Genomic DNA, 26682 nt, shown 5'->3' on the forward strand with positions numbered 1-26682 from the left:
CATATCCAGGTGAAGCGAGTGAAAAGGGAAGGACCGACCTTTGCATCGAAAAATCGCTGTTCGCACTTGCCGTTCCACGCACATTTTCAGTGTGGGAAGGCGCGATTCTGCCGCGTCAAACTTTCTTATTAGCGTAGACCGCTCTAAGCAAGTGGAAGGCGGTGAAGGTCAACAAGACCACCGCAATTGCTTGTGACCGACAACTCTCACGAATGTGAAAGGCTGCACGAGGCTTTGTGTCGTTACTTTTTTTCCATTTTCTTGGATTTGAACTGGAGATTTTACGAACAGCGTGGGCACAGAGAAATAATTGTTGAGAAATGAAATGTACTGTAATCAGTCTGTCTTGGGCCTTTTTGGTGAAGTTTTTATGCTCTACTCGAAACGGCGTTGTATTGATAGAGCTTAAGCTAATTTGACAAAGTAGAAAGAAGATACACGATGTGCATGTTGAAAAGAGAAAACCTTCCGGACGTTGAGACGTTCAGTCTTTGAGCTCCTGCCCGATATTCATGTATGATGTACGACGTACTTGGAGCTCATAAAAGCGGGGCACGCTGCCTCCGCCTCGAACTCTGTCGCTCTTGCCTGAACTGAGCATCTGCACATTGGCAACCCTAAACATCAACACTCTTCCTCACAATTCCACAAACCACAGCAGCTATGGCCAAGGGGAAAGCTGACACCAAAAAGGGCGACGCCAAGAAGGGCGCAGCCGACAAGAAGGGCGACAAGGGCGACAAGGACGTCAAGGGCGCACAGCAGATCAACGTCCGCCATATTCTGGTACGTTCCAAAAGAAGAGGAGGAAGAAGGAAGAATGAAGAAGAACGAAAAGACAGACAGCCGACTGACGACTTAACGAAAGTGTGAGAAGCATGCCAAGAAGGAAGAGGCGCTGGCCAAGATCAGGGACGAGGGCGCCAAGTTTGACGACGTTGCGCGGACGCATTCCGAGGACAAGGCACGGCAGGGCGGTGCATTGGGCTGGAAAGTGCGCGGCAGCTTAGACCCGGCCTTTGAGGCTGTGGCCTTTGAACTGCCGGCGAGCACGACGGCATCGCCGGTCGTGGGCGAGGCCAAGACGTCGTTTGGATATCACATTATCATGGTCGAGGGACGCAAGTGAACTCTTTTGGGTGTTGGGTGCAGTGGTATGAAAGGTATATCAATGTTATTTTCTTTTTCCTTTCCTTTTCAAGGTCGGTCACAGAGTCTCCATCGTCTTACTTCCTACTTGCGTCCCGGACCGACTGCCAAGTTCGCTATTTCCCTGCACGTGTTCAGGTCCAAGCTGCGGGACAGCCGTCGGATGATATCGTCAACGGCAAGCTCGTCCTCGAGAGAGCGTTTCAGCCCATGTGGCCACCTGCTTGGCCCGAATGGAGCTGCCTTTATGCGCCGGGCAGGGTCCGCCTCACCGAGAATCCGCTGTTGCTCCGCCCGCACGCGATGGCCCAGGGCGACCGCCAGCCTGGCGATTCGCGCCTCTCGCTGCTCTTTCGTCTCTGGATTTTTCTGACGGTGGACATCAACCGCAACGGGCTTTTGAGGCGGTGACTCTGATGGCGGCGAATGCGGAATCGGTGGCAGGATGGCCAGCGGCTTGGCCCGCCTGCTTCTCTTTGGCTTGGGCTTCTGGGCCTGACGTCGAGCTGCGACACGGCTCTCGGCCACGTTGAGAAAGTACTCTTGCCAGTTGATGTTGTGTGGCGCACGCGGAGGGACAGAGCCTTGGCCGTCGAGCCATTGCTGCACCTTATCCGTCACTTCCATCTGTCTGTTGTGTCCGCCGTTTCCGCTGTGTCTGTCGTTGGAATGCCATGCAGCTAGAGCCAGGGGCGTCGCGTCGCAAATCGTTGGACCGAAGACTCTCGTTTTCGCAATGAACCCGTTTCGCTTCGCCACTCTCATAATCAGCGGTTTCACTGTGGCCACGCCGCGACTCGCATACACATTCATCCAGCTGCGGCGGGGAAGCAGGCGGGAAACTTCGAGTGCAGTGGCAGGGCGGACGTGAAAACCTCCCGATGCTCTCGGAACCGTCATGTCGACGCCTGTCTGCCAAAACATCTTGATGTAGCTGGGTGTGGCCTGTTGTTCATGGCCTCGGCTACCTGGCTCCTTTTGCGAAAAACGACTTCCCGTGCTGGCACCGCGCGTGTAGTTCATTGCAATTTGCTCGAGGAGGTCGTTGGCTTTGGCAGCCACGCCAGCGGCGTCCAGCACCCATGGGTTTCGGCAGAAGACGGCCTCAAGAACAGGACGTGGTGGTGTTTGCCCTTGTGACCGGATGGCTGTATGCTCTGCGAATGGACCGTCATCAAGGCTACCTCGGATCTGGTCGACGAGGGAAATGCTGTGTTGTGGAAGCAGGGACTGTGGTGGCGGTCCACTGCTCGCAAACCAGGCGATCACCGTGCCTTGCCCTGCCGCCCCCGAGACTGTATTGGACAAGTCCCGCGACTGTTGGAGGCAGGCCGCATCGCCCACCCGTACACACCGAGTGCACTGCGCCGGCGGCCGCGGCAGAAATGGCGAGTCGGTCTTGCCACGGACAATGGCCTGGCGCAGCATGCGCTGCTCGAGCTGCTGACGGTGCCAAGGCAGCTCGGCTGTGTATTCGTCAACGGTGGCGCAAGTCGTCTCTAGCTCCTTTTTGAGATTCGAAAAGGTAGTCTCCCAGGAAGGCTCGGCAGTACTTGCCGTGCGGCTTGCCGGAAGTTGGCGCGTCGAGACTCTGTCGTTGACAAACGCCTGGGCGTATGGCAGAGTCGTGAGCGAGCAACAAGCGCCGGCGAGGGTGCACTGCAGGCACGGCGGGAGAGGCGGTGGCGTCGGTGGGAGCCGTAGGACTTTGGGCGGCGATTTTTTCTTTGTACCGGATGCTGTCGCCGTCTTGGCCGATCTGGTCGAATTGGACCGGCTGGGTTGCCCCCTGTTGTCCTGCAGGGTCCACGGCACCCCGTGCCCTTCCTGGAGAATGTCGTGCCATGCGCGCCGCCATTTCCCCTGATTTTCAATGCGAGCCATCATGTCGTAAAAGTGGTACTCGCTGGCTTCCTGCTCCACCACGGCCTTGTCGTACTCTTCCCTGTCCTTCTCCTTCTCCTCGTCGCTCCGTCGATCCGGTGGACCGAACCATTCTCGCCTCGAAGGCGGCCTGGCGTAGCTCTCAACATTGGGTAAGTCTACCCTTCGGAAAGTGGGCCAGAGAGACATCTGCAGGTCAAGTGTCTCTTGATGATTGGTGTTGCTCTGCTTTGACGCGTTGGGGGTGACGGTCGCTGGTTTTTGGTTCACGCGGCCTGCGATGTATGGCCAGCGGAGCTTATGTCCTGGACCGTTGTCTCTGATGGCCAATCGCTCACCTTGGTACACCTCGACCTCATCCTCGTAGGTGAGATCGTTTTGGTCGTCTTGGTCGTTTTGGTCGTACCAAGAGTCGTCTTCGTTGGCCATGGTTTCGTTTTGATGTCTTCCGTAAGAGCGGAACCTGATGGGAGATGTTCGAGGAATGCAGTGAATAGAGAGATTGTGAACGGACGAGGTCGATAGAATAGTGGCCAGCACTGATCTATCAAGGTGAATGTGATTTTGTTTGCCGGATTCTCATGAAGATCATGGATTATCTATCAAAGAGAGGAACGAGGACGGAGAATCTTGTTGTTTGGCCGGTTTATAAAGACTTTCCGACCTGGCCAGAATAAAGATGGTGAAGAGTCAATAGGAAGACAAGAGCATAGAAGAAATGGAAGAAAAGGAAAGAAAACGCAAAGTAGAAGAAATCTATCGACGAAAGGCGGAGACGTTGTCCTTATTGAAACGCAATGCAAAATGTCATGTCGTGAACAACATTTTGTAAATATGATAGGTGACATTTTGTTCAACCAACAACAAAACTGCGTGGATGTGCCGTGGAATTTGGCACATGTAAAATAAAACATCAATATAAAAGGGATTGTGCACCGATCAACTCAAAGGGAAAACAGTCAGAGAGCTTGAATTTGAACGGCATGCCATAATTTTTCAACTCTCTTGACTCCGCGATTTGACCAGCTTTTTTGCCTCAAAAGTAAAGATGTAGCCTTCACACCGATCGGAAGGAGGAAATGAACATGTCACAATACAAGCGTGGAAACAACTGCACCAAGAAACAGCTCAGAAAAGTGTACCAATGGCCAATGGCACCCAAAAAACCCAGCTTGTCATTTATCTCTCCTTCTTCATCGCTCTTCCCGAACGCACATACTTCCAACGTCATATAAAGAGATAACAAAATGACACTGTGAAACGCAACAAAGGTAAAGAAAAAGGATGGTGTTTTTCTGTTACCCCAAAATCCCCAAAAGTCGACACACCGCTTTCCGCTACCTCCTCACCCGTTAATTCGTACCTGCATCATCGCCTTTCACATCTTTACACCGCCGGTCTTGGTCTCTACGACCGCGCCTCTTCAAGCTCCAGCTCCAGCTGCCGGATCCGCTCGCTCTGCTCCGACGATAGCTGCAGCCGCTTCTTCAGACCCTCCACCTCACTGGCCAGGCTATCAATCTTGCCGTTCTGTGACTGAACGAGCGTCATGAGCTTGGCCAGGGTGTCCGCAATGTCGCCACTGCCGCCGCCGCCGCTGCTGCTGTTGCCGTTCACGCTCGAAGAAGAGGGGGCAGCAGCCGCGCTGGGCGAAAATGTCGAGGTGCGGCTGGCAGCGGGCGTGGAGGCCTTGGAGGCGATGGCCGAAGCGGCAGCAGCCGGTGGCGGTGGTGACGAGGTGTTTGACGTGGCCTGTGGGGGTTTGTAGGGCGTGATGGGCGACTTGGTCGCCGCGGCCGGTGCTGCGGCGGCCACTGTAACGCTTCGTGGCTGGGGACGGCCAGTCTCCTCAAAGCTCGTGGACTCGGCATCGTCGTCGTCGCTGCTCTCTTCGTCGTCGTCCTGGAACTTGTTGGCCATGGTCGAAATGGACTGCTTCTGGTCGTTTACGCTCGGGGGCGGGCCGGAGCGAACAGGTGCGGGGGTGGGCTCGGGCTCCTTCTTGGGCGGTGTGGCCTTCACAGGCGATACAGGGGCCGGCGCAGGGGCGGACGTGGTGGTAGTTGCAGGCGGCTTGTAGTCGGATGGCACCTCAACAGGGGCGTTGCCGTCATAGACGCTCTCGAGATCGATCTTGGCCGGGACACCGGTCTTGCCCGACAGCCAGTCCTTGGCGGAGACGGCCGGCTTGAGGCCGACAGCTGGCGGGTAGATGTCCGACTGGAAGGTTTCGGCACGGCGAGGAACGGTGAAAGAGATGGGTTCGATGTAGGAGTCGTTGACGGTCTTGTAGGCGCGCATGATTTCGTTCTCGTGGACCTGCGGGGTCGGTTAGTAAAGTCTGGCGTGTCATAATGCTTGATAGACAGAGCTGCGTCGACGTACGTTGACGCCGCGTCTCGGCACAAAGGCAAGGCCACGCTGGGGGTCGGCCGACTTGTATTCCGAAAGGAACTCGAACTTGTCGTTCTCGTATTCGTAGTAGCGGATGTTGCCGTCGCCCTTGCCGGCAAGGTACAGGCAGTTCGAGCCCTCGTCTGGACAAAACGTTAGCAATTTCGACGAGAACCTTGAAAGACGAAAATTAGCGAGTCGAATAGGTCGGGGAGGACATACCCCAGAAGGGCATCAGGACTCCAGAGATGGAGTCGAGAGTGCTGAAGCCGCCAATGGGTTCACCTTGGCCAGGCTCCCACAGCGCCAGCTGGCGTTCGCTCATGCGCGAGAAACCGGTGGTGGCGAAGCGGTTGTGCCCGCCCAGCCAGACGACACGGCTGTTCTTGGCGCCGGGGTGGCCAGAGAAATCGTGGACGGGGCTCTCCTGGCGGACATCCCAGACACGGATGCGCTTGTCACGCGAGGTCGTGACGAGCAGCGAGCCGCTGGGGTCCCACGACAGGCTCTGGACAATGTCGGGCTGCTTGAGAGCGAGGGACGCCTGGCCAGTCGTAATGTCCCAGAGCTTAATGTTCAAATCGCCCGAGGCCGACGCCAGGATGTTCTCGGCGGCGGGGTTGAAGAGGACCTGCCCGACTTTTCTGAAAACAGGAGCTTGGGTCAGTGGGTAATTGCCTTCAAAAAGGCCTTGTGCTGAGGGAAGCCTACCTGGAGTGTCCCTGGAGCTTGCTGACGGGTGTAACATCGACAATCTCCTCGGCATCGGTGTGCAGTGTAAAGTTGTCGGGGACTTGCCACACAAAAACACGGGCATCATCGGAGGCGGAGGCCACAATACGGTCGTTGAACGGGTTCCAGTCGGTGTCCAGGACGGCCGCCGTGTGGCCACGGAAGAGAGGGATCTGGTCGGGGATCTTGCCGCGCTCGTTGACCGGGATGACGGCGAATGCGCCACCGCCGCTCGACTCCCAATTGACCGAGAGGTACTCGGGGTTGGCCTGTTTTGCAGCAGTGGCGGGTTAGTTACAGATGCTTGGTGCTGTGGTGTATTGTGTGGTGTTTCAAGACCAGCTCGGCGCGGGCGTCCGCGTCAGCAGCCAGCACAAGCGCAATGCGTAATGCGCAATACTGCGCCCGGCGCGAACTGTGCCCAAGGCTGCAGTTTGTGCCATTTGCGCCAATCCCCCCTCCCCGGATTGTTCAAACGCACCTTCACCAAGTTTGTGTCCCAGGCATTGCGGCTGACGTGGAGGTTGTCGTAGCAGAACTCCTTGCGAGTCGGCTTGCCAAAGACATGGCCTAGAGTAAGGAACAAGATGTCAGCAAACAAAAGATCGGCCACGTTGCGCTAACGCAGGGACGAGCTGCGAATGAGGGAAATGCAGAGGAGGGGAGAGGAGAAGAAAGAGGAGCAGCAGTTGGAGAAGCGTGGTATGGCGTGCAACATACGGTATTTGGAAGCGCGCACAAACCGCCCAGCCATTTGGAACGAGGGTGTCGAGATGCGATTGAATTGGACGGAACTGGGGGGCGGAGAGCGAGTCGGTGGCAGGCAAGATGATATGAGGCACGAGGGCACACGGGAGACTGGCGGCGGGCGTGGATGAGGCGAAGCGAGCTCGTCGAATGGTCGGTGAGCCGAGAAAAGGGGGCTGTTGAGGTAAAGAGGAGAAAGTTGAGGAAGAGAGGTCGTCGAGGATGCAAAAAGGAGAAGGCGGATGGCGAGGGGTAGGAAGAGGAAAGAGACAATTGGGTTGGTGAGGAAGGAGGGAAGCATGGAGCGAGTAAGATACGATCAGCAGTACGGAGTAGGCACGACCAGCAGCCAGACGGGAAGGAGAACACGGAGGCAGGAGCACAGAGGGAGCAAAGGGAGGGAGCAATACTAGCAACAGCAGGTGGATGGACAGGGAAGGAGCAAGAGAAACGCCCCGCCACGACTAGCAGCGCCCGTGGACCCACTTGCCCTCTGTGTCGAGACCGTTTGATTCCAGCTTCCAGGGCCACAGCAGTTGTGTATGGGGACCGTAGTGCTTGCTCACTTGTACTAATTCCGTACAGGGTCTTGAACCACAGCGCTGTTACTTTCGACGTAACAACCAATCATATTTGACACAAAAGTGGACCAGCTTTGCGCAACAGATTGGGATGACAGCTGGGCGTTTGCCAATGCTCACGTTGGGGCGCGAGCCTTTTGTTTGGTTTTGTTTGGTCTTGTTTTGATAATACGACTATTATTGCTACCTGAGCTGTTGCTTGTTTGTGTTTTTCTTTATGTGAACCGGCCCTTCATTGGCTACGACACTGCAATGTTTTCACCTCCAGTTGCTGCCCGAGCTCAACTTAACCAAGGATCTGTTCACTTAACAATGCACTGTACATGTATATGACGCATATCCCGGGCAATACGGCTGGTACAGACAGGTAGCAAGGCTTGCACTAGAGAAAGAGACGAGGCTGAGCGACGAACCAAGCATTGGGAGCAGATCGCCAGCACATCTGGAGACCCTGTCCTTCAGTGGCGCTCACAGCACTGGTGCGCCTCCCACCTACAGTATATCTTTGCATGCAACCGACTTGCTTCCAGTCCCTTGCGGCGATGGCCGACCATAATCTGCAATCCACAAGCCACCGCTGGGATTCAGCAGCAGCACCTCCCGACTGGGGCAGGCGGGACAATAGGTGGAACACTGCTCCACTTTTCTAGTATTTCCTTTTCGAGACAATTACAGCATATCAACCGTCAGATTCTACACCGCGCATCAGTCGCCCCTTCCGCAACGTTGATGGCCGCATTGAAGATGCGACAAAGTCGACAGAGATGAAAAGGAAGGAGCTGCCGTTCAGACAATCATTTTGGCCCAAAGTATTGTCAAACAGCGTCTGCAGCGCTCTTGCTCGCAGGAAGCAGTCGCGGATCATTTGCCGGCCCGACGTAGCCGATTGCGCCTGCTGCCCCGCGGAAAATTTTCTAGCAACGCGACGGCAAATTCCCAATCTCGCAGTCTGGTGCCCTTTCATTGGCAGGAGCCAAGAGGAGGGGCGGCTCTTGCTAGATCGGAGCACTCCAAAGGGCCCCCAATACCCGCGCATCATCGTCCCTGAACTTTTTTGTTGTTCGTGATTTTGTTTCTGGTTTTCTTTTTTCTGTCTTTGTTTGTCGCTGCACCGCCAACCACCCATCCGAATCGTGCGTCTGCTGCAATTCTGTGTTTCCACCACAGGGTCGCCATTTGCAAGAACCGCCCGTGCTCGCCAACCGTTGTCGTCGACGCCTCTTACTCGACGGCCCTCTTCCTCCTCTCCTGATTTTCTTTTCTTTTTCGACCCGTCGCCTTTCAGCCATCGGCAGTTCTCTGTCTTTGGTTTTCTCCACGATCTCAGATCGAATCCCTGCAGACACAGTCGCAATGTGTGGTGTTTCAGCCATCCTGGTACGTCACTGGCACGCTGTGTGCCCCCACGCCGTCTTTACGCGTTGCGAGGGGGCACGAAATCATGAATTTACACATTGATGAAAACGCGGCGTGGCAACATTACTGACAATGACTCTTTTGCTTGCAGCTCGGTGATTCCAAGGCCGACACCGCGGCTGCCGACCTCCACGAGTCGCTTTTCTACCTGCAACATGTTTGTCTTCCTCCGATGCATCACAACGCCGAATACGTTTTCTGGTTTATTTTACCTGACTTTATTTTTTTTGGCTTTTTTTTGCGTTTATTTCCATCTTCTTACCATCGACTGCTTCCATATTTTGTCCACAACTGACATGCGTAACAGCGTGGCCAAGATGCCGCTGGTATCGCCGTGTGCAAGGGCGGCCGTGTCTCCCAGTGCAAGGGCCTCGGCATGGCCAGCAAGGTCTTTGACGAGGGCCGTCGCGTGTCGACTGCTGCCCTTCCCGGCTTCATGGGCATCTCCCACGTCCGCTATCCCACCGCCGGCACGACCTCTGCGTATGTCCCCACCTGCTCACCACGCACCAGAGATCCCCTCACTTTTGATTCAACTCGTATCGTCCCCGTTGACATCACTGACACATCCGCGACACAGTGCCGAGGCGCAGCCCTTCTTCGTCAACTCCCCCTACGGTCTGTCCATGAGCGTCAACGGCAACCTCGTCAACACACCCGATCTCATCACCTTCCTCGACTACGAGGCCCGCCGCCACGTCAACACCGACTCCGACTCGGAGCTTCTGTATGGCTTCCCTTTGTTCTAATTAGTAGTTTGGGCCGCTGTGTGTCTCTTTCTAACCGTAGGCCCTGTTTAGGCTCAACATCTTCGCCCATGCCCTCGGCGAGCTCGGCAAGGCCCGTGCCAATGTTGACGACGTCTTCTCAGCCCTCCGCGAGGTCTATGCGCGCTGCATTGGTGCCTTTGCCTGCACGGCCATGCTTGCCGGCTTTGGCATTCTCGGTTTCCGTGACCAGAACGGCATCCGACCCCTGTGCCTCGGCTCCCGCCCATCGGAGACCCTTGAGGGCGCCACCGACTACTTCCTCGCCTCCGAGTCCATTGCCCTGGTCCAGCTGGGATTCAAGAACATTGTCGACATCCTGCCCGGCCAGGCTGTCTTCATCAAGAAGGGCGAGGCTCCCCGCTTCGCGCAGATCGTGGCGCCCAAGTCGTACACACCGGATCTATTCGAGTACCTGTACTTGGCCAGAGCCGACAGCTGCATCGATGGCATCTCCGTGCACCGCAGTCGCCAGAACATGGGCCTGAAGCTGGCCAATCGCATGCGCCAGGTGCTCAGCGAGGAGGCCATCAAGGACATTGACGTGGTCATTCCCATCCCCGAAACAAGCAATACCGCCGCCGCCACGCTGGCCGAGGCGCTGTCCAAGCCCTTTTCCAACGGCTTTGTCAAGAACCGCTACGTTTACCGCACATTTATCCTGCCCGGCCAGAAGGCGCGGCAGAAGAGCGTGCGCCGCAAGCTGTCGCCCATTGCGTCCGAGTTCAAGGGCAAGGTTGTCTGCCTGGTTGACGACAGCATTGTGCGCGGCACCACGTCGCGCGAGATTGTCCAGATGGTCAAGGAGTGCGAGGCCAAGCGCATCGTGCTGGTGTCGTGCAGTCCCGAGATCACCCACCCGCACGTCCACGGCATCGACCTGGCCGATCCGGCCCAACTGCTGGCGCACGGCCGCTCGCTGCAGGACATGACCGACCTGATCAAGTGCGACGCCCTCGTGTTCCAGACACTCGACGACCTCAAGGCGGCCTGCATGGACGCCATTGACGGCTCAAGCCAGGTCACCGACTTCGAGGTCGGTGTCTTCTGCGGCAATTACAAGACGCCCGTGCCCGACAACTACTTTGAGAGGCTTAACATCATTCACAGCGCCGGCAAAAAACCGGCGGCTGGCTCTGTCACCACAAATGGCGACGGTGCCTTCCTGGTCGCAAGCAGCGGCCCCGTGAACGGTGTCCGTCATGCAGAAAACGACGAGGGTTCGGAGTACCGGGAGGATATCAGGTGCGTTCCTACTCTTACGTCCGCAAAGAAATGGATTATGCGAGGAACGACGGCCACTAACAACTTTTTAGTCTCTACAACAACAATTCAGGCCGGTCCTAATTGTTGTCGATACACCTGCCTTTCCAGCCTTCCTAGTCCTCTCGAAGATGAAGATCATGCAGAAAAGCCTGACTATATGCCCCACCAAAAAAAGAGACGATTTAATTTTTGATTTGCTTTGGATGTTTGATTGCGCAAACCAAAAGACAAGAGACAGACAACCTTTTTTTACCACTTACGGCTACATCCTTTTACCCCATGTTTTGTATTATTTTTGGCGCCGTCTTGAAGTTTTGTTTTTATTCTCTGCCCCTTTTTTGCTCTCTTGCCGCAATCGTTTTCAGAAACTTAGAGATATAGAAAACAAACCGGGGCATGCAAATATAGAAAAAAGAGCACTTAATGTCAACTGTGCATTCTGGCGTTTGGCTGCTTTTTTTCACGGCTTCTTTCAGGACAGGCGGCAGGTCTTGATATTTAATTTTAAATCCTTTTTCTTGTCCATCCAAACACGTACAGACCCAAACACGTACAGACAGACCTCTACATATACTTGCCGCAGGGAGAATCAATCTTAAACTGATGGACCACCAACTCGAGAAGTGAAGGGAGTAGATTAGCAAAAGAAGAAAATTGTTGAAAAAGAGGTGTTCAATTCGTGAGGAACCAGTTGGATGGATTGTTGGCTAAATTGACAAAAAGGCAAAAAAGAATGATTCCGCTGGGGCTCGAACCCAGGACCTTCTGCGATTGCAAGGAATCGCTTTGCTGTGAAGCAGACGTCGTAACCAACTAGACCACGGAACCGTTCGTTCTTGTTGTGGGTTACGACCACTACTAGTGCTAATAAAGGCCGCAGCCTTGGAGTCATTCGGCACAAAAAGCGCAGTAGTAGCGAAAAATGGACAATTATATTGTACAGAATACAGCATACAAAATTCCTTCGATTGCAATATTACACACAGTGTCCACGCATATAATGAAATGCTAAAAGGTAGTATTTTTGTAAAACACAAGTCGAAAAATAATGGGTGTAATACAAAGTAGAGAAGCAGGACGAAACATGCAAAAAGAAGCAATAAAATAGCAATCCAGTCCTTTGCACAGAGTATCATAAACGCCCTCCTTTCCAGCCATTATCCAGGGAAGCGTAGGCAGCTTCAACATTTATTTCATCGTCTCACGAGAAAACAAATAAAGCATGGACAAACTGGTCATTCTCGCAACCCGATCCCCTAAATTCTCTTTTATGAGAAAGAAGTAACGACACAACAAAATAAGAGAAAAAGAAAAAGACAAGAGAAAAACAACAAAACAGTCCGTCTCGCGCGTGCAAAGCCTGACACCGACCCGGTCTTTGGAATACAGAAAATTACATCTTTAAGAGAAATACGCCGCTTAGTGAAAACAGTCGGGGAATTTGTAAGGGCTTTTTGAGTGGATTTTCGATGGTGAGTATAGGAGATCGTCGTTGATATGAAATTGCGTGGTGGTTGAACGAAAATAAATTGAGTCAAACAGCGGCGGCTGTGGACGGTCGCATTACTACTCGTCTTCGGTCTTGGTGCTGGTGCCGTTTGTCGCTTCGCCGTTACCGTTGCTGCTGCCGTTGGCCGACTTGTTGAGGGAGACGCCGTTCGACACGAGCTTGATCTTAGGCAGCGGCGTGGCTGCCGGCGCCGGCGTGCTGTTGGTCGTCGTTGGCGCTTCGGACGAGGCCTTGGTCGCCCCGCCGGGCTCCAGCGCCTGCAGCTCGGGGTGCGCTGCCAGCGTCTCGGCGATCTTGGCATTGAAGAATTCCTAGACAGTTAGAATACTAATTCAACAGATGGGGATGTGGACACGGTACATCTACACAGGGAAACCTACCTCAATCGTGTTGGCGTCGGCGTACAGCAGACTACCGTCGTCGTTGTAGGTGCGGCAGTTGTTGCACAGAAGCTTGATGTCGGCTTGCATGTCTGTGAGCTTGTGGTACTCGCCCTTCTTGATGCGCGCGTGGATCTGGTTCATGCAGATGGGCTTCTGGATGATGACGTAGTAGTCGCCATAGTCGCGCTTCGACGGCAGCTTCACAAAGGGGCCAATGATGATGCGCTTCAGCGGCTCGTCGTCCTCGTCCTTGTCCTTGTCCTCAGGGTCTTCCGGCTCCGGATCGTCAACCTCCAGCGTCATCAGGCCGTCGTACAACTTGCGCAGGTTCTCCTGCAGACGACCGCGCAGCTGCGGCGTCATCGACGCCTTGGGGCTCCCTGCGGGGCTGGCAGCGCCGCCCGACACAGCACGGTCCGCCGCCGCAACAGCCTTGGGTCTGCCAATGGGGCCACGGCGCTTCTTGGCTGGCGGTGCGGGCTCGTCCTCGTCGTCGGCCTTGCGCTTCTCGTTCTTCGCATTCGGCTTGCGGCCGCGCTTCTTGACGGGTGTCTCTGGCTCCGGCTCGGGTTCTGGCTCGGCCTCCTCGGAGCTGGCGCGGCTGCCCTCGGGCGTGTTCTCGACCGAGCCCGTCAGCGGGTTTGCGTTGGCGAGGCGCTTGAGGCGATTCTGCTCGCGCTTGTCCTTGCGGGCCTGCTTGCGCGCCGCGGCAGCCTCCGGCGAGTCGTCGTCGTCGTCGACGGCCATCAGCCACTGCTCCTCCGTCAGACCGTCGTCGTACTTGACCTTGGTGCGCTCGCGCGCACCACGGCCCAAGACAACCTCGACTTCCTCCTCGACGGCGTTGGGATCGGCCAGGTAGATGTCCGGCAGTTCGTTTTCGGCCATGAGGCGGGGCACGGCCTGGCAGCCCGGTGCTGTGCCGTAGACGGGGTCGTGGAAGCGCTCCTCGTCCATTTTCTGGAAGGTCGCCAGCTCGTTCTCGCTGCGGGCCAAGATCATGTTGAGCTCCTCGTCGTCCATCTCCTCCTGGTCACCGGACTCTTGCAGGTCGGCCGACTCAAGCAGCGTCCGCAGCATGGCGTCGCGGTCCGTCTCCGACGACTTGTTGTCGAAACGACCTGCCTGGATGACCTTGCCGTCCATGTCGAGCTTGTAGCGGGCACGCTCCAGAATCTTCTCTTCGACGGACGTCGATGTGATGAGACGCAGAATGCGCACTTCGTTCTTCTGGCCGATACGATGCGCACGGTCCTGGGCCTGCAGATCCTGATGGGGATTCCAATCGGAATCGTAGATGATGACGGTGTCGGCCGTCTGCAGGTTCAGGCCGAGACCACCGGCACGGGTGGACAGCAAGAACATAAAGTAGGGCGAGTCGGGGTGGTTGAAGTCGCGCAGCAGATCCGAGCGCTCGTCGGCCTTGGTCGTGCCGTCGAGACGAAGGTATTGGAAGCCACGGTAGCGCAAGTAGTCCTCCATAATGTCCATGATGGCCGTCATCTGGAAGAACATGAGCACACGATGGCCCGTGGCCTTGTACTTGGGCAAAATGCGCTCCAGCAGCTCAAACTTGCCGGCCGTCCGCCAGAGCAGGTCGTTGCTGATGCTCTGGGGGTTCATGACCGTCTCAATCTCGTCAAACACAAAGGGATGGTTGCACAGCTTGCGGAGCTGCATGATAATGTTGCTGAGGCCACGCGCGCTGGTTTTGCCGCCCTTGCCGTCGCCGACAATGAGCTTGTTGTTGTTCAGCATCTCCTTGTACAGGCGGGCCTGCAGGGCCGAGAACTTGCACTTGATGACCTTTTCAGTCTTGTCGGGCAGGTCCTTTTCGACATCCTTCTTGAGACGACGCAGCAGGAAGGGCTGCAGCACCTTGTGCAGACGACGAATGACGAGGATCTGCTCTTCTTCGTTGAGCTCCATGCGGTCCTGGCCGCCCGTGTTGGCAAAGGGCGTGTTGAACCAGTCGTCGAACGTGGTGGCCGACTTGAAGATGTTGGGCAGGACAAAGTTGAGCATGGCCCACAGCTCGCCCAGGTTGTTTTGGAGCGGGGTACCGGTCAGAATGAGACGGAAGCGCGTGTGGTAGTATTGCGAGATGGTGGCGCTCAGCTTGGAGTTGCTGTTCTTCATGCGGTGGCCTTCGTCGACAATCATGTGGAACCACTTGATCTTGCTGAGCAGGGGGCGGTCCTTGATGATGTACTCGTACGTGGTGAGCAGGACCTGGAAGCGGCCCTGGCGGATCTTGTCCTGCTGGGCTTTCCGCGTGGTGGGGGGGCCCTTGTACACGATGCGGGCGATGGACGGGGCCCACTTCTCGAACTCGAGGTTCCAGTTGGTCAGGGTACTCAGCGGGACGATCACCAGGTAGGGGCCGGGCTGGTGCTTGCGCTCGATGAGGTAGCAGATGAGACTGATGGTCTGAATGGTCTTGCCGAGACCCATTTCGTCGGCCAGAATACCGTTGAGGTTGTTGTTGTAGAGAGAAATCATCCACTGCAGACCCTTGACCTGGTACTCCTTGAGCCTGCCGCCGACCAGCATGTTGGCCTGCTCGGTGACCTCTTCGCGGACGCGATGGGCGACGGCGTAGTAGTCAATCTTCTTGGTGCGGTCGTCGTCCTCCGAGTCGTCGTCGCTCTCGGGCTCGTCGGGGCGGAGGTTGGGGTCGCCGCCGTAGCGCTCGGCGGCGTCGCGCTGCTGGGCCTTGACGGACGAGGCCAGCTGGTGCAGGAAGCCGTCGGTCTGGCGCAGCAGATGGGTAATGCGGGTGTCCTTGGCCTGGTCGAGCAGCTTGAGGTAGGCCTCTTCGTCGTTGGCCTTGAGGGCCTGCAGACGCTGCTTGGCGTTACGCTCGATGCGCTTCTGCTCTTCCTTCTCAATGTTGAAGTGCTGGGTGTACATGATGCGGCCGAGCTTCTGCATCTTGTTGCGCTGCTGGTTGGCTGTCGTGGTCAGCTCGGCGCGGTGCTTGGTGACGGCAGCCAAGAAGTCGGAGTGGCGCTTCTTCTCGCGGTGCTCGCGGGCGTCGCGCTGCTGCTTCTCGAGCTTCTCGGTGATGCGGGCCTCGCGCACGTTCTGGCGCTTCATGCGGCGGTAGTTGCTGCGGTTGGTGGTCATGGCGAGGTTGTCGTAGTGCATCATCTGGCGGCCGATCTTGTCGCGCAGGGCGCGTTGCAGGGAGTACAGACCCAGGCACTTCATCTCGATGTAGGCTTTGCGCTTAATGGTGTCGTCGGGGGTGAGCGAGTTGGTGGCGGTGTCCCAGTGGCTGATGTTGCTGGGGAGCGACTTGAGCTCGGCGTAGCGGGCGCTCATGCGGTTGAAGACAATCTTCTCGCGCTCGGTGCGCAGGGCGTCAAAGTCGATGCCGGTGGGGAGGATGCCGGGGATGACGGGGCGGTTGATGCGGCGGCCGTGGTCGAAGTAGCTGATGGTCTTGCGGACGGCACCAGACTCGTAGGGCGACTGGACGGTCTTGAACGACTTGACCTTGCGGCCGGGGGCGGTCAGCTCTTGTGAGCCAGGCGCGGCGCCGTCGGCGTCGGCCTTTGCGGCGTCCGCACCACCACTAGCCGCAGCGGCAGCACCCTTACGTGCAGCAGCCGTGGTCGGCGTGGCGGGCGTCTTCGTGCCTGCCAGCTTCTCGGACACGGACGCGATCTGCCGCCGTGCGCGCTGGCCAAAGATGACCTGCTGTGTCTGCATGGGGACGCCGGCGTTTCGAGACAGGTGCTTGAAAGCCTGAATCTGATGCCGCAGCAGACTCAGCTGCTGCTGCGAGAAGTGGCCCGTCACGGGCGACGCAGCCGTGCCAGCACCAGCACCAGCACCAGCACCAGCTGGTGCACCACTGCCAGCGCTGCCCGGTGTTGCAGGTGCTGCACCACCCGCGGCAGCATTGGGTGGCATGGGCCGGCCCATCGGGGTGCCAGGGAAGCCTGGAGCCTGGCGGCCGGGGTGCGGCGCCCCGCCACCGTTCATGATGGCGCCGTTGGCGGCAGCAGCGGCAGCTTGCTGTGCGGCCTGCTGTGTGTCGCGCTGGTGCTGCATCTGGCGCTTGAAAGCCTGTTGTTGCTGGATGTTGAGCAGGAACTGCTGTGTCTTGATGAAGTCGGGGTCGGTCTGGGGCACGCCTTGCTCCTTCATTTGCCGGAAGCGCTGTGGGAAACCAGGTTAGCATGGGGGCCGTAGACGTGGCGAAACACAATCACATAGACATACGCTGTAGACCTCCTGCACCTGCTGCGGCGTGATGCCGTTGGGCGGTGCGGTGTTGGCCAGCGGCATGGCAGCTGCCGAAGCCTGGACGGAAGCCATGGCGGGCAGACGATGCGCGTCGCTGTAACGTGTGTCCTCCGGATCGTGGTCGAAGAGGACGAGCTACCGTGATGGATGATGGTGTGGAATGAGTTTGTCGAACGGCACGAGTTTACGAATCGCGCATAGCGGACGTGGCAGTTGGGCCCGGTCGCGTCAAAATGGGCGAAAACGAACGTCAGGGGATCGTCGCCGGCGATGACTGGTGATGACCGGTGATGGCGGATGGACGCTCGTCAATTGACAGACGATTCCCGGCGGGTTGAGAATCGCGTCGTTGTGTGCGTCGATGCCGTTTCTTTTGCTGTCGAGACGGTGTCGCGTCGTGTGGACCGACGGGGCGCGAGAGCAAAAGGGGGGCCGACACGAAAAAGGAGCGTGTCGTAAGGCTGGCAAACGGCCGAAAACGAAGCAGAGTCGTGTTGTCGAAGAGGGTCAAAAGGGGCACAAAAAGGGCACAAAAAGGCACCGACAATGGAAATCGGCGTTGGGGGACGTAGGCGGATGAAAACGACAACAATGGGGAGGTCAGAATAATCACAATAATGGGGAGGGGGGAAGCTCGCGAAGCTGGCCAAGCGCCAAAATGCGAAAGGGCCAAATGAGCGAAAGGGCGAAAACAGGGGTAAAAGGGATTTGAAGCAAAAAGGGGACAAAAGGCAAAGACGGAAAAAAGAGGCTCAAAAGCGGTTGCGGCGGGTTTGGGGGTGCTGTGTAGCGGAGTCAAAGGCCGGACGCGCGAGAAAAATCGCGTGTTTCGATGTCTCGGCGTGTCCTCCGATGGCACTCGATGGATTCGGAGGGGGTCTGGCGATTTTGCGATGCGTGCGCTGTTCGCCGGTTGATGATGTGGGAAGTGAAAGGACCACGACTGGCAAGATTTCGTGTGGGAGAGTGGGTGGATTGATGGTTGGGGCGGGATGGCTGCGCCTGCCTGCGGTAGATTTCAGAACGCAGGAGGCAGGAGGCAGGCAGGCCGTGGCGCGTTGCTGCCTGAGGCGCCAATCGTAGCGCGACGCGCAGGCGATAAACAGAGGCGAGGCCAATGGGAGTTGAAAGAAAAGTGGGGGCTGAGAAAGAGTTTCTCCACGGAGTACTTTGTAAGTACATATCGCTCTATACGAGTCTACGATTCGCGAGACGCTTCGACCGTACGACGGACGGACCGCGCCTCTAGCGCACACGTATTCTATGGTTCTTCCTTTCATATCTTGTGTTCATGGGTATCGTAGTTTCTATTGTATTGTACAGTTGGCGCCGGTAAGGTCCCAATTGAGATCCCGTATGATGTGACTTTCAAAACGTCCCCCTCAACGTCCCCCCCAACTACCTCTTTGCGCGCTTCTTGTCTGGAGCATCCTCTTCGTCGCTCAGCTCGGCATACTCCGTCACAGGCGCATTGACGCTGTATGCAGCCGTGAAAACCGGGTCCTTCTTGGCCGCCTCGGCGTACTTGAGCAGCTCCTCGCGCGGGTCTTCGTGCAGCATGCGGCTTAGCGGAATGTTCTTCTCGATGCTCTTGTCGTCGGGACCGTTGTGTGCAAACGGCGTCTGCTGCGGCATCGTCGGCCGCCGCGGGTCGAGCGACCGGCCCGTGTTCGTGACGCCCTTGCGCCGCCGGCTGGCCATCTGCTGGGCACCCGGCACCACGATGTTGTCGTTTGTGATGCCAATGTTCTGGTCCATGGTAAAGGACGGGTCGTCGTCGACGTGGCGTTTCTTGGGCGCGCGGCGCACAACGTCGGCGGCGCCACGCTGCGACCGCGCCGGGTCAAACAGCACGTGCGTCTCGCCGTTTGCCGAGCCCGTCACCACCTGGTTGAGCTTGGCGTGCCACTCGACCGCGATCAGCGGGCTGCCTGGCGTGACCGGCGTGACGACCTCCGGCCGCAGGTTGCCCGGGTTGAGGACGTGCAGGCTGCCGTCGGGCGAGCCGACCAGAATACTTGTCGAGTTGGGCCCGTAGCGGATGTTGGCCATGGGGAAGCGGTCCGCGGCGTCGGTTGACGCGTGGGCCGCCGTCACCAGCGGCTGCTTGAACTTGCGCGTGTCCCACAGCTTGATGACGCCGTCGCCGCCCCGCGTCACCACCATGCGGCCGTCGGCGCTGACGTCGATGCCGCCCGTCCACGTGTTGGGTGCGTGCGCGTCACGCACCTCCGCCGTCGGCCGCGCGTAGGGCCCGTTGTTGCCGCTGTACAGCACGAGCGAGCCGTCGAGCGCGGCCGCCACAAGCACCGTGTCGCTGCCGCCGCCGTGGGCGGGCGCGCCCCACGCAACGGCCGTCATGCGCGAGCGTCCCGCCGATCCGGCTGCGCGCGACTTGAACACGATAACGTCGCGCTGGCTGCGCTTGTTGTTGACGTCCCAGATGCGCAGCGTGCTGTCGGCGCCGGCCGTCACGCACGTCTCGCGGTCCGTCGGGTGCCACGCGCCCGTCGCAACCTCGCCCACGTGGCCCTTGGTGTTGTGCATGTCGCGCAGGTACATGTCGCCCTTGACAAACTCAGTCAGCACCTCGCCGTCGCGCGACAGAATCTTGGCCTGCGGGTGCGCCGTGATGCACAACAGGACGCTGGCGGCGTGCGGGTGGAAGGCCACGTGGTTGACCGGGTGCGACTCCGTCGTGGCCGACAGCTTGCTGGCGCCCTGCTGCCACGGGTCCACGCTCTTGAACGCCCGAAGCGTCGTCGGCGTCATGGACGCAAAGTCGTACAGCTTGACATTGCAGTCGCGCGAGCCCGTGGCCATGCGCGCGCCGTTGGGGTCGAGCGACACGCTGGTCACGGCCTTTTCGTGCGTCTTGAACACCAGCTCGTGCGACAGCGGGAACCGGTCCAGATCGTCGCCGTCGTCGCTGTCGCTGTCGCTGTCGCTGTCACTGTCGCTGTCGCTGCTGTTGTCGTCGTTGTCGTCGTCCTTTTTTGCCCCCTTGTCGTTGGCGCTCGCCGATGCCCTCCATTCTGGCCGTCGGCTGCGCTCAATCTGTGCATCAATGTCGGCCTCCTGCGTCTTCTTGCCAAATGCCGCGGGCAGAAACGACTGCAGCAGGGCGTCGCCCGGCCCTTGGTCGTCGCTGTCGTAGCCCTCGGTGTCGCTCATTGTCGTTGTTGGGCGTGCAATTCTTGTTGTCGCTGGGACAGAAGCTTGGACGTAAGCTGCGGCGGTTGTAGTTGCCGTTTCTGGAGCTTTGCAATATGGAGCTAGCAGAATGATTAGTCACTAAGACCATGAACTTTCGCGAGCCAAGAACGTCAACAGACTCTTCAAAACAAACAAATAAACAAGCGCACAAAAAACACAATCGAGCTTTTAAGTTGACATCGCAATCTCATTTCACCTACTATCATCAAAGGCTGTCAATGTTAGCGACAATGGTGACGCGACTCAACTTTTATTTGATGGTGTCGCCTCGATACTCGCCACTTACACCTTTGCCACACATTGCACGCAAGGACGAATAGAAACGGTCAATCAAATTGGAGGGAAACACGACTACCAATAAGACAATATACGCAACAACGAACAGGTGATCCTTCGTGACGATTCATTTGCGACCTCAAGTCCCCGTGTCGTTACAAGACCATTCCTTTTGCGAACGGTTTCTCACCAATTGCATGCCATAGGCACCGCAGAGCTGTTCCACATGCAGTGGCGTCCTTCCCCCACCTCCGCTTCTCTCTTGCGTTTTTCGTCTTTGCGTTTTCATCTGCCCTTTAACCGATGGTTTGAGCTGATGGCGCACCCTTTCCGGTCTCTAGTTCGGTGAAGGACGGCGCTTCCTTGCCCTCCGGTACGATGTGGCCAGGGATGGCCCGGTTGGGGTCCTCGAAATCCCTCTCCAGGTTGACGTTCTTGGTGCGCTCGCGCGCACCACGGCCCACGAGGAGCATCGTTTTTGAGTTTCCAAGTCGACAGTTACACGACCAGAATAAAGCTGCGTTTATTGCAAATTGCCCTGTTTCCCTATAAACGCGGATGGCGAAAAATTGCCGTTCATGAAGCCAAAGAGCAGGTCGTGGCCCGACAGGCCAAAGTCGGAAAAGGACTGCAGCTGGGACAGCGGGTCGAAGGAGGGCGATTCATCAAACAGCTGCCAGGGAAAGTCGGTGTCGTCAAAAGTGGTTTCCCGTGCAGGACCATGCAGCGTGTCGCCGTTGAGGGTGGTATTGGCGGTGAGGTTGTTATTGACGGTTCCATTTTGTGCCACATCCTGGCTAAAGAAAGAAGCTGCGGCGTCGACCACGTTGCCATTTGTGGCAGAGCCTGCGCCACCACTCATAAACGACGGCCCCAGGTGCTCGGGGATGCTCTTGGCAGCCATGAGTTTGCGGATGATGCGTGCCGTATCGGCGGCGCCAGAGTTCGGCACGGCCAGCTCATCGAGACAAGCCAGGCTGGCACGCAGAAGCAGTGACGGGTCAGGGGTGGTCATACTATCAGCGCCGGTGCTGTGGTTATTGCTGTTCTGATTCTGGGGCTGGTTCTGGGGCTGGTTCTGGGGCTGGTTCTGGCTGTGTTGGTTGGCTGCTCCGAATATGGCTGCTGCATTGTGGACGTGGATTGTGCATGCCACATAGACAGCATAGACCAGCATGTAGTTGGATTTTCGGAGCGGGTAGGTGGAGCGATAGGCCAGGGCCAGGTTGGTGATGTTGCGGGCCGCGACGGTGCAGCGTTTCCATGCGTGTGTGGCCTCTTCAGCGTGTGCAGGCGAGGGTTGTGCGCCTGTCGCACCAGCCATCGTCCCTGCCGAGATAAAAGGACAGTGCAGAAGAATGACGAGGCAGTGGTAGGTCGTGTGAAGGATGGTGAGGTTGGGTGTCGCTGGTGTGGTTGGCGTTGTACCATTTGCACCATCGACGCCGCTGGTCCCTTTTGCAGCCCACGGCTCGTAGACAAGGTGCGGCGGCAGTTCGCGGTACCAGCGGACGAGCGCATTGTCAATCTGCCGCGACGCCCGGCTCATCTTCTTGCGCGATCGAGGTGCGGCGGCTGTGGCCGTCCCGGTGGGTGTTGCGGCCACCGTCGTTGCCGTGGCCGCGGCGTTCGTGGCAAAGTAGATCTTGTTGATGATGTTGGTCATAAGCTTGGCCAGCAAGCACAGCTGCTGGAAGACAGAGACCGAGTGCGTTACGGCGTTGTTCCAGCGGCCGCCGGCAGCAGCCAGGGACGTGGCGTCGGCCTGTGACATGGGGTCGACGTAGGGCACCCAGGGCTCGAGCTCTTCGAATGTGTCGAGGAAGTCGCGCGAGACGTGGGCATCACGCAGCTGGATGGTTGCGGGCCGGCCCAAGTAGACGCTCTGCAGTTTGTCGCAGATAAAGGCGCCCCAGAAGACACGGCGGCGAATCTCGAGTTCCTCGGGACTGAATCCTGAACTGGTCTCCTTCTCGTCGACGTGCAGGCCCAGATCAAAGACCATGCGCAGTGCGTAGCCCGTGTACAACCAACCCTCTGACGTGCAGCCGCGGGCGTTGTAGGTGGCGCCGAGCATCAACAGGCCGACAATGGTGGGTATACGCGACTGACCGAGCACAGCATCGCGCGCAATGATGTCGTCGCAGCGCTGAAAGAAATCGTGGCCCGTAGTCTCCGGGTCGCCGGGGTCGGTGCGCAGCTCGATGCGCTCAGAAAACTTGCTGGCGCAGGCAAAGACGGCATACAGCAGAAAATCCGTGCAGTACTCGCCGCCGTCGACGAGCTCGCGCATAAATGCCGGGCGGTAGGTCAGCAGGTAGGTATGGTGCTGGCGGTTCCAGTGAAGGTCGAGCAGATGCAGGGCCAGCTCGGCAGGCACACCGCGGATGGTGGGCAGCAGGCGCAGACGGTACTCTTGCTGGCGGCTCATAGCGGCGTTGGCAATGAGCTGGTAGCTGAGGGGGGACGGAGCGTCAGTGGAAGCCGTGGCGCCGTGTGGTGCTGGGTGGTAATGTGTGTGGTGGGCGCGAGCGCCTTTGGCGGTTGCCCTGGACGGAGAATGTCCAGTAGCCGGCACCAGCACGCCCATGAATGTGCGTTTTTCAAAAGGTAGCACTGAAATTGTGTCCTCGTCTTGGATTATCGTGTCGTTGGTCTCCTCATTATCATCGTCGTCGTCGTCATCATCATCATCGCCATCGCCGTCGTCGTTGCGCATCATGTGACTGACATCGTGCTCATCGCCGTGGCCGTGGCCGTGGCCGTTTTTCTTGCCGACCAAGCCAGACACAGCGGCTCTGCCGTCTTCGCTGGCAGTCTCTCGTGATCGTGATACTGATCCTGAGCCTGGTGGCGTGGGATAGCGGCCGAGTCGTGGCCCGTCCGTGTCGACGGCCATGGGCATATTGGAAGGTGGCGTCGACGAATATCCCGCTGTTTCTGATGTCGGCATTGCGGCCAGTGCGGCTGCCGCCGCTGCCGCCGATGTGTCTTGCGGACTTATTGTCGTTCCTGCCATTGTTAATGGTGCACCGGCTCGGATGTGCACCTTGCCATCAACAATACCGACCAGTCCAAGCAAGGCGTCTCTTTCACTCGACGTAGGGGCGAGTTTGAGGCGGATCAGCATCCTCTCGAGCACGTTCTTTTCCTCGCGTGCCGCATTCAGCAGAGCTGTTGACGGCCGCGGTTTGACGGGCTCATGGTGGTAGCTGCAGGTGCGGTTGCTGACGCGGCAGGTTGTGCACGTCGGCTTGAGTGCGTCGCACTTGATCTTCCGTTTGCGGCAGAACTGGCATGCCCGGGCCGTCGACCGCGGCTCCACTGCCAGCGACGAGCCCTCACGTGGGCGTGTCATTGTGAGAGTCAAAGTGAGAGCGGGTGTCAGAAGGAGGCCGAGGTGCAAATCACTGCAGATGAAGCTGGTTGTCTTGCGTGCTTCCAATCTGGTGACGGATGCAGTGGCGCTTCTACCTTTCTATGGCTTACCGAGAAGAAGCAGAACGGCAATTGGGAGCAAGAAGATATAAAAAGACTGTTTGCAATCGTCCGTAGTTGTCCCTTCTTTGTTTGCCTAGTCAGTTTGGCAGATGGCGATGTGGACGGTGTTGAGGATGCTTTTGTTGACTTACAGTGCTAACTTTAGTGTTATCGCCGGTCTGCGGGGAGCTGAGAAAACGCAAGACGTCCGATCCAGACTGCATCCTCGACGGCTCAGTAAAACCTAATTTGACTTTACCAAAGCTAGAAAGACCAGCCTGATCTGCGTGTATCACACATAATGTCTTTGTGAGGATGCTTTGCGAGCGGGGAAAATAAAGCCGGGGCGCGTCATAGGATGCAATAGACCGCAACCGACGCCAATAAGACGTTTGACTCTTCCAAGGGTTTTCCTATTGCGGCGTCTTACTCTCCGTGCGCCTAGCGTAAAAGAACCTTGCAAGTGCCAAAGTGACCCAGAAAAGGCCCGCTTTGACGGCCTCAATTCCTCCACGCCCACTTATACGCTCCGATATCGAGGGCTGAGCCGGGAACGGTCCCAGCCACGGTTCCTGGCCGCGACGAAGTGGCATAAGCGGCGATCCGGCCAAATTAGATCGTCAAACGAATAGTCGTTTTGCTTGTATATGATTGGGGAAGGGCAGCGTGAGTGACTGCGGTTTTGGTCACGCCCTTCTCTCGCACAACGTAGCAACCAATCTACACCAACCGACTCCAACAAACAGTGATCAGTCTGAACCGTGCTGACACTGCCATCTCCGGCTTTCAACCGTTTCTCTCCACAGGCCGTCTTCCACCATCGTCCTCTCGTCTGTCCCTCACAATGTCGTCCCTCCCGTCCGAGTGTGATGTGCTCGTTGTCGGCGGCGGCAACGCAGGCTTCTCGGCGGCGTTCTCGGCTCGTGAAAACGGTGCTCGAAACGTGGTGCTGATCGACAAGTGCCCTGAAGAGTGGGCGGGCGGTAACACGTATTTCACGGCGGGCGCGTTTCGCACGGCACACGCGGGGCTGGCCGATCTGCTGCCGCTCGTCAACAACGTCGACGCGGCCACGTCGAAAATCATCGACCTCGAGCCGTACACGCCGCATGACTTTACGAGTGACCTGCTGCGTGTGACGGCCGGCCGGTCGGACCCGCAGCTGGGCAGCACGCTGGTGGGCGACTCCAACGATGCGGTCAAGTGGCTGCACAAGCACAGCGTGCGGTTCCAGCTGTCGTTCAACCGGCAATCGTATAAAGTGGACGGGCGGTACAAGTTCTGGGGCGGTATGGCGCTCAAGACGCAGGACGGCGGCAAGGGCCTGATGGAGGACCTCCGGCGGGCCGCCAAGCGGGCGGGCGTCGCCACTTTCTTCTCGACCATGGCCAAGCAGCTGGTCACGAATGCCGAGGGGACAGTCACCGGCGTCGTGGTTGCGTCGACGGACAGCTCGTCCACCCATAGCACCAGCAGCATCTCTGCCAAGGCCGTCATTCTTACGGCCGGCGGTTTCGAGGCCAATCCACGCATGCGTGCACAGTATCTGGGCCCCGGCTGGGACCTGGCGCTCGTGCGCGGCACGCCGTACAACACCGGCGACGGCCTCGAATTTGCGATGCGCGACGTCGGGGCCAAGCAGGCCGGGCACTGGTCCGGCTGCCACTCGGTGGCGTGGGACGCCCATGCACCTGCCAACAGCGGCGACCGGGCCGTCTCCAACGAGTTCACCAAGTCGGGCTACCCGCTGGGCGTCATGATCAACACGCAGGGCGAGCGCTTTGTTGATGAAGGCGTGGACCTGCGCAACTACACATATGCCAAGTTTGGCCACGCCATCATGGGCCAGCCCGACGGCCAGGCCTTCCAAGTGTGGGACGCGCGCGGCACGCCCTGGCTGCGTGACGAAGAGTACCGCGACAGCATCGTGCGCAAGATCCGGGCCGACACGCTCGAGGAGCTGGCTGACAAGCTCGCCCGAGACGAGGGTCTGCACTCGCCCGCCAAGTTCCTCGAGACCATGCACGACTACAACGCCGCCGCCAACGACTTCCAAGCCGAGCACCCCCACGCCAAGTGGGACCCGGCCGTGCGTGACGGCGTATCGACACAGTCCAGCCGCGGCGGCCTGGCGCTGCCCAAGTCCAACTGGGCCCTGCCCATCGACAAGGGCCCCTTTGTGGCCGTCAAGGTCGCCTGCGGCGTCACCTTCACGTTTGGCGGTCTCGCCGTCAACCCGCAAACGGCGGCCGTTGTCGCAGCCAGCAATCGGGAGGTACCAGGTCTCTTCTGTGCAGGCGAGATGCTGGGCGGCCTCTTCTATGGAAACTACCCAGGTGGCTCGGGCCTGACATCGGGCACTGTCTTTGGTCGTCGGGCAGGGCGTGCGGCTGCTCAACGTGCCAAGGCATTGTCAAGTGTGCGGTCGAATCTGTAGGGGGCGGGTTGATGTCGGGAAGAGTGGTGTGTCGTGTGTCGTGTGGTTTTTGTGTAGTCGTGGTTTTGTTGTGGTCGTGATATTGACGGTCGATGTTTTGGCCTCTTTGCGGGCTTCTGTTTTCGCCCTTTGATCTCGGTGCATTGAGCGTGAATGTCCCTGTACAAAAGCAATTATACAAATAGAA

General features: G+C 57.9%; 8 protein-coding genes and 1 non-coding gene across 9 annotated transcripts; 3 read left to right on the forward strand and 6 right to left on the reverse strand.

Moving 5' to 3' along the window:
- Window positions 1-663: 663 nt before the first annotated feature.
- On the forward strand, window positions 664-1129 carry SPSK_10961 (peptidyl-prolyl cis-trans isomerase NIMA-interacting 4; the record flags this gene model as incomplete). Its single annotated transcript, XM_016737182.1, has 2 exons — window positions 664-786; window positions 869-1129. 2 exons carry the CDS (start codon window positions 664-666, stop codon window positions 1127-1129), a joined length of 384 nt encoding a protein of 127 aa, XP_016588351.1.
- Window positions 1130-1233: 104 nt separating this feature from the next.
- Window positions 1234-3462, reverse strand: SPSK_08692 (uncharacterized protein; the record flags this gene model as incomplete). Its single annotated transcript, XM_016735281.1, has 1 exon — window positions 1234-3462. The coding sequence occupies one exon, from the start codon at window positions 3460-3462 to the stop codon at window positions 1234-1236; it is 2229 nt and encodes a 742-aa protein (XP_016588352.1).
- A 978-nt stretch (window positions 3463-4440) lies between these two features.
- Window positions 4441-7207, reverse strand: SPSK_08512 (uncharacterized protein; the record flags this gene model as incomplete). Its single annotated transcript, XM_016735106.1, has 6 exons — window positions 4441-5352; window positions 5419-5570; window positions 5650-6071; window positions 6139-6428; window positions 6641-6729; window positions 6880-7207. 6 exons carry the CDS (start codon window positions 7205-7207, stop codon window positions 4441-4443), a joined length of 2193 nt encoding a protein of 730 aa, XP_016588353.1.
- Window positions 7208-8840: 1633 nt separating this feature from the next.
- Window positions 8841-11017, forward strand: SPSK_08721 (amidophosphoribosyltransferase; the record flags this gene model as incomplete). Its single annotated transcript, XM_016735309.1, has 6 exons — window positions 8841-8864; window positions 8995-9060; window positions 9211-9386; window positions 9484-9630; window positions 9704-10915; window positions 10987-11017. The coding sequence occupies 6 exons, from the start codon at window positions 8841-8843 to the stop codon at window positions 11015-11017; spliced, it is 1656 nt and encodes a 551-aa protein (XP_016588354.1).
- A 653-nt stretch (window positions 11018-11670) lies between these two features.
- SPSK_11263 lies at window positions 11671-11764 on the reverse strand. The gene has a single exon. It is a non-coding gene; the product is annotated as a tRNA-Val (tRNA).
- A 738-nt stretch (window positions 11765-12502) lies between these two features.
- Window positions 12503-17158, reverse strand: SPSK_08306 (ATP-dependent helicase STH1/SNF2; the record flags this gene model as incomplete). Its single annotated transcript, XM_016734909.1, has 3 exons — window positions 12503-12757; window positions 12827-16999; window positions 17063-17158. The coding sequence occupies 3 exons, from the start codon at window positions 17156-17158 to the stop codon at window positions 12503-12505; spliced, it is 4524 nt and encodes a 1507-aa protein (XP_016588355.1).
- Window positions 17159-18484: 1326 nt separating this feature from the next.
- On the reverse strand, window positions 18485-20260 carry SPSK_08948 (uncharacterized protein; the record flags this gene model as incomplete). Its single annotated transcript, XM_016735532.1, has 1 exon — window positions 18485-20260. The coding sequence occupies one exon, from the start codon at window positions 20258-20260 to the stop codon at window positions 18485-18487; it is 1776 nt and encodes a 591-aa protein (XP_016588356.1).
- Window positions 20261-21101: 841 nt separating this feature from the next.
- On the reverse strand, window positions 21102-23936 carry SPSK_08489 (nitrogen assimilation transcription factor nirA; the record flags this gene model as incomplete). The annotated part of the gene is made up of 1 exon (XM_016735085.1): window positions 21102-23936. One exon carries the CDS (start codon window positions 23934-23936, stop codon window positions 21102-21104), a length of 2835 nt encoding a protein of 944 aa, XP_016588357.1.
- A 966-nt stretch (window positions 23937-24902) lies between these two features.
- Window positions 24903-26495, forward strand: SPSK_09089 (FAD binding protein domain containing protein; the record flags this gene model as incomplete). Its single annotated transcript, XM_016735669.1, has 1 exon — window positions 24903-26495. The coding sequence occupies one exon, from the start codon at window positions 24903-24905 to the stop codon at window positions 26493-26495; it is 1593 nt and encodes a 530-aa protein (XP_016588358.1).
- Window positions 26496-26682: the final 187 nt, after the last annotated feature.

The sequence above is a fragment of the Sporothrix schenckii genome (assembly GCF_000961545.1).
Source record: "Sporothrix schenckii 1099-18 chromosome Unknown Cont44, whole genome shotgun sequence".
NCBI lineage: Eukaryota > Fungi > Ascomycota > Sordariomycetes > Ophiostomatales > Ophiostomataceae > Sporothrix > Sporothrix schenckii.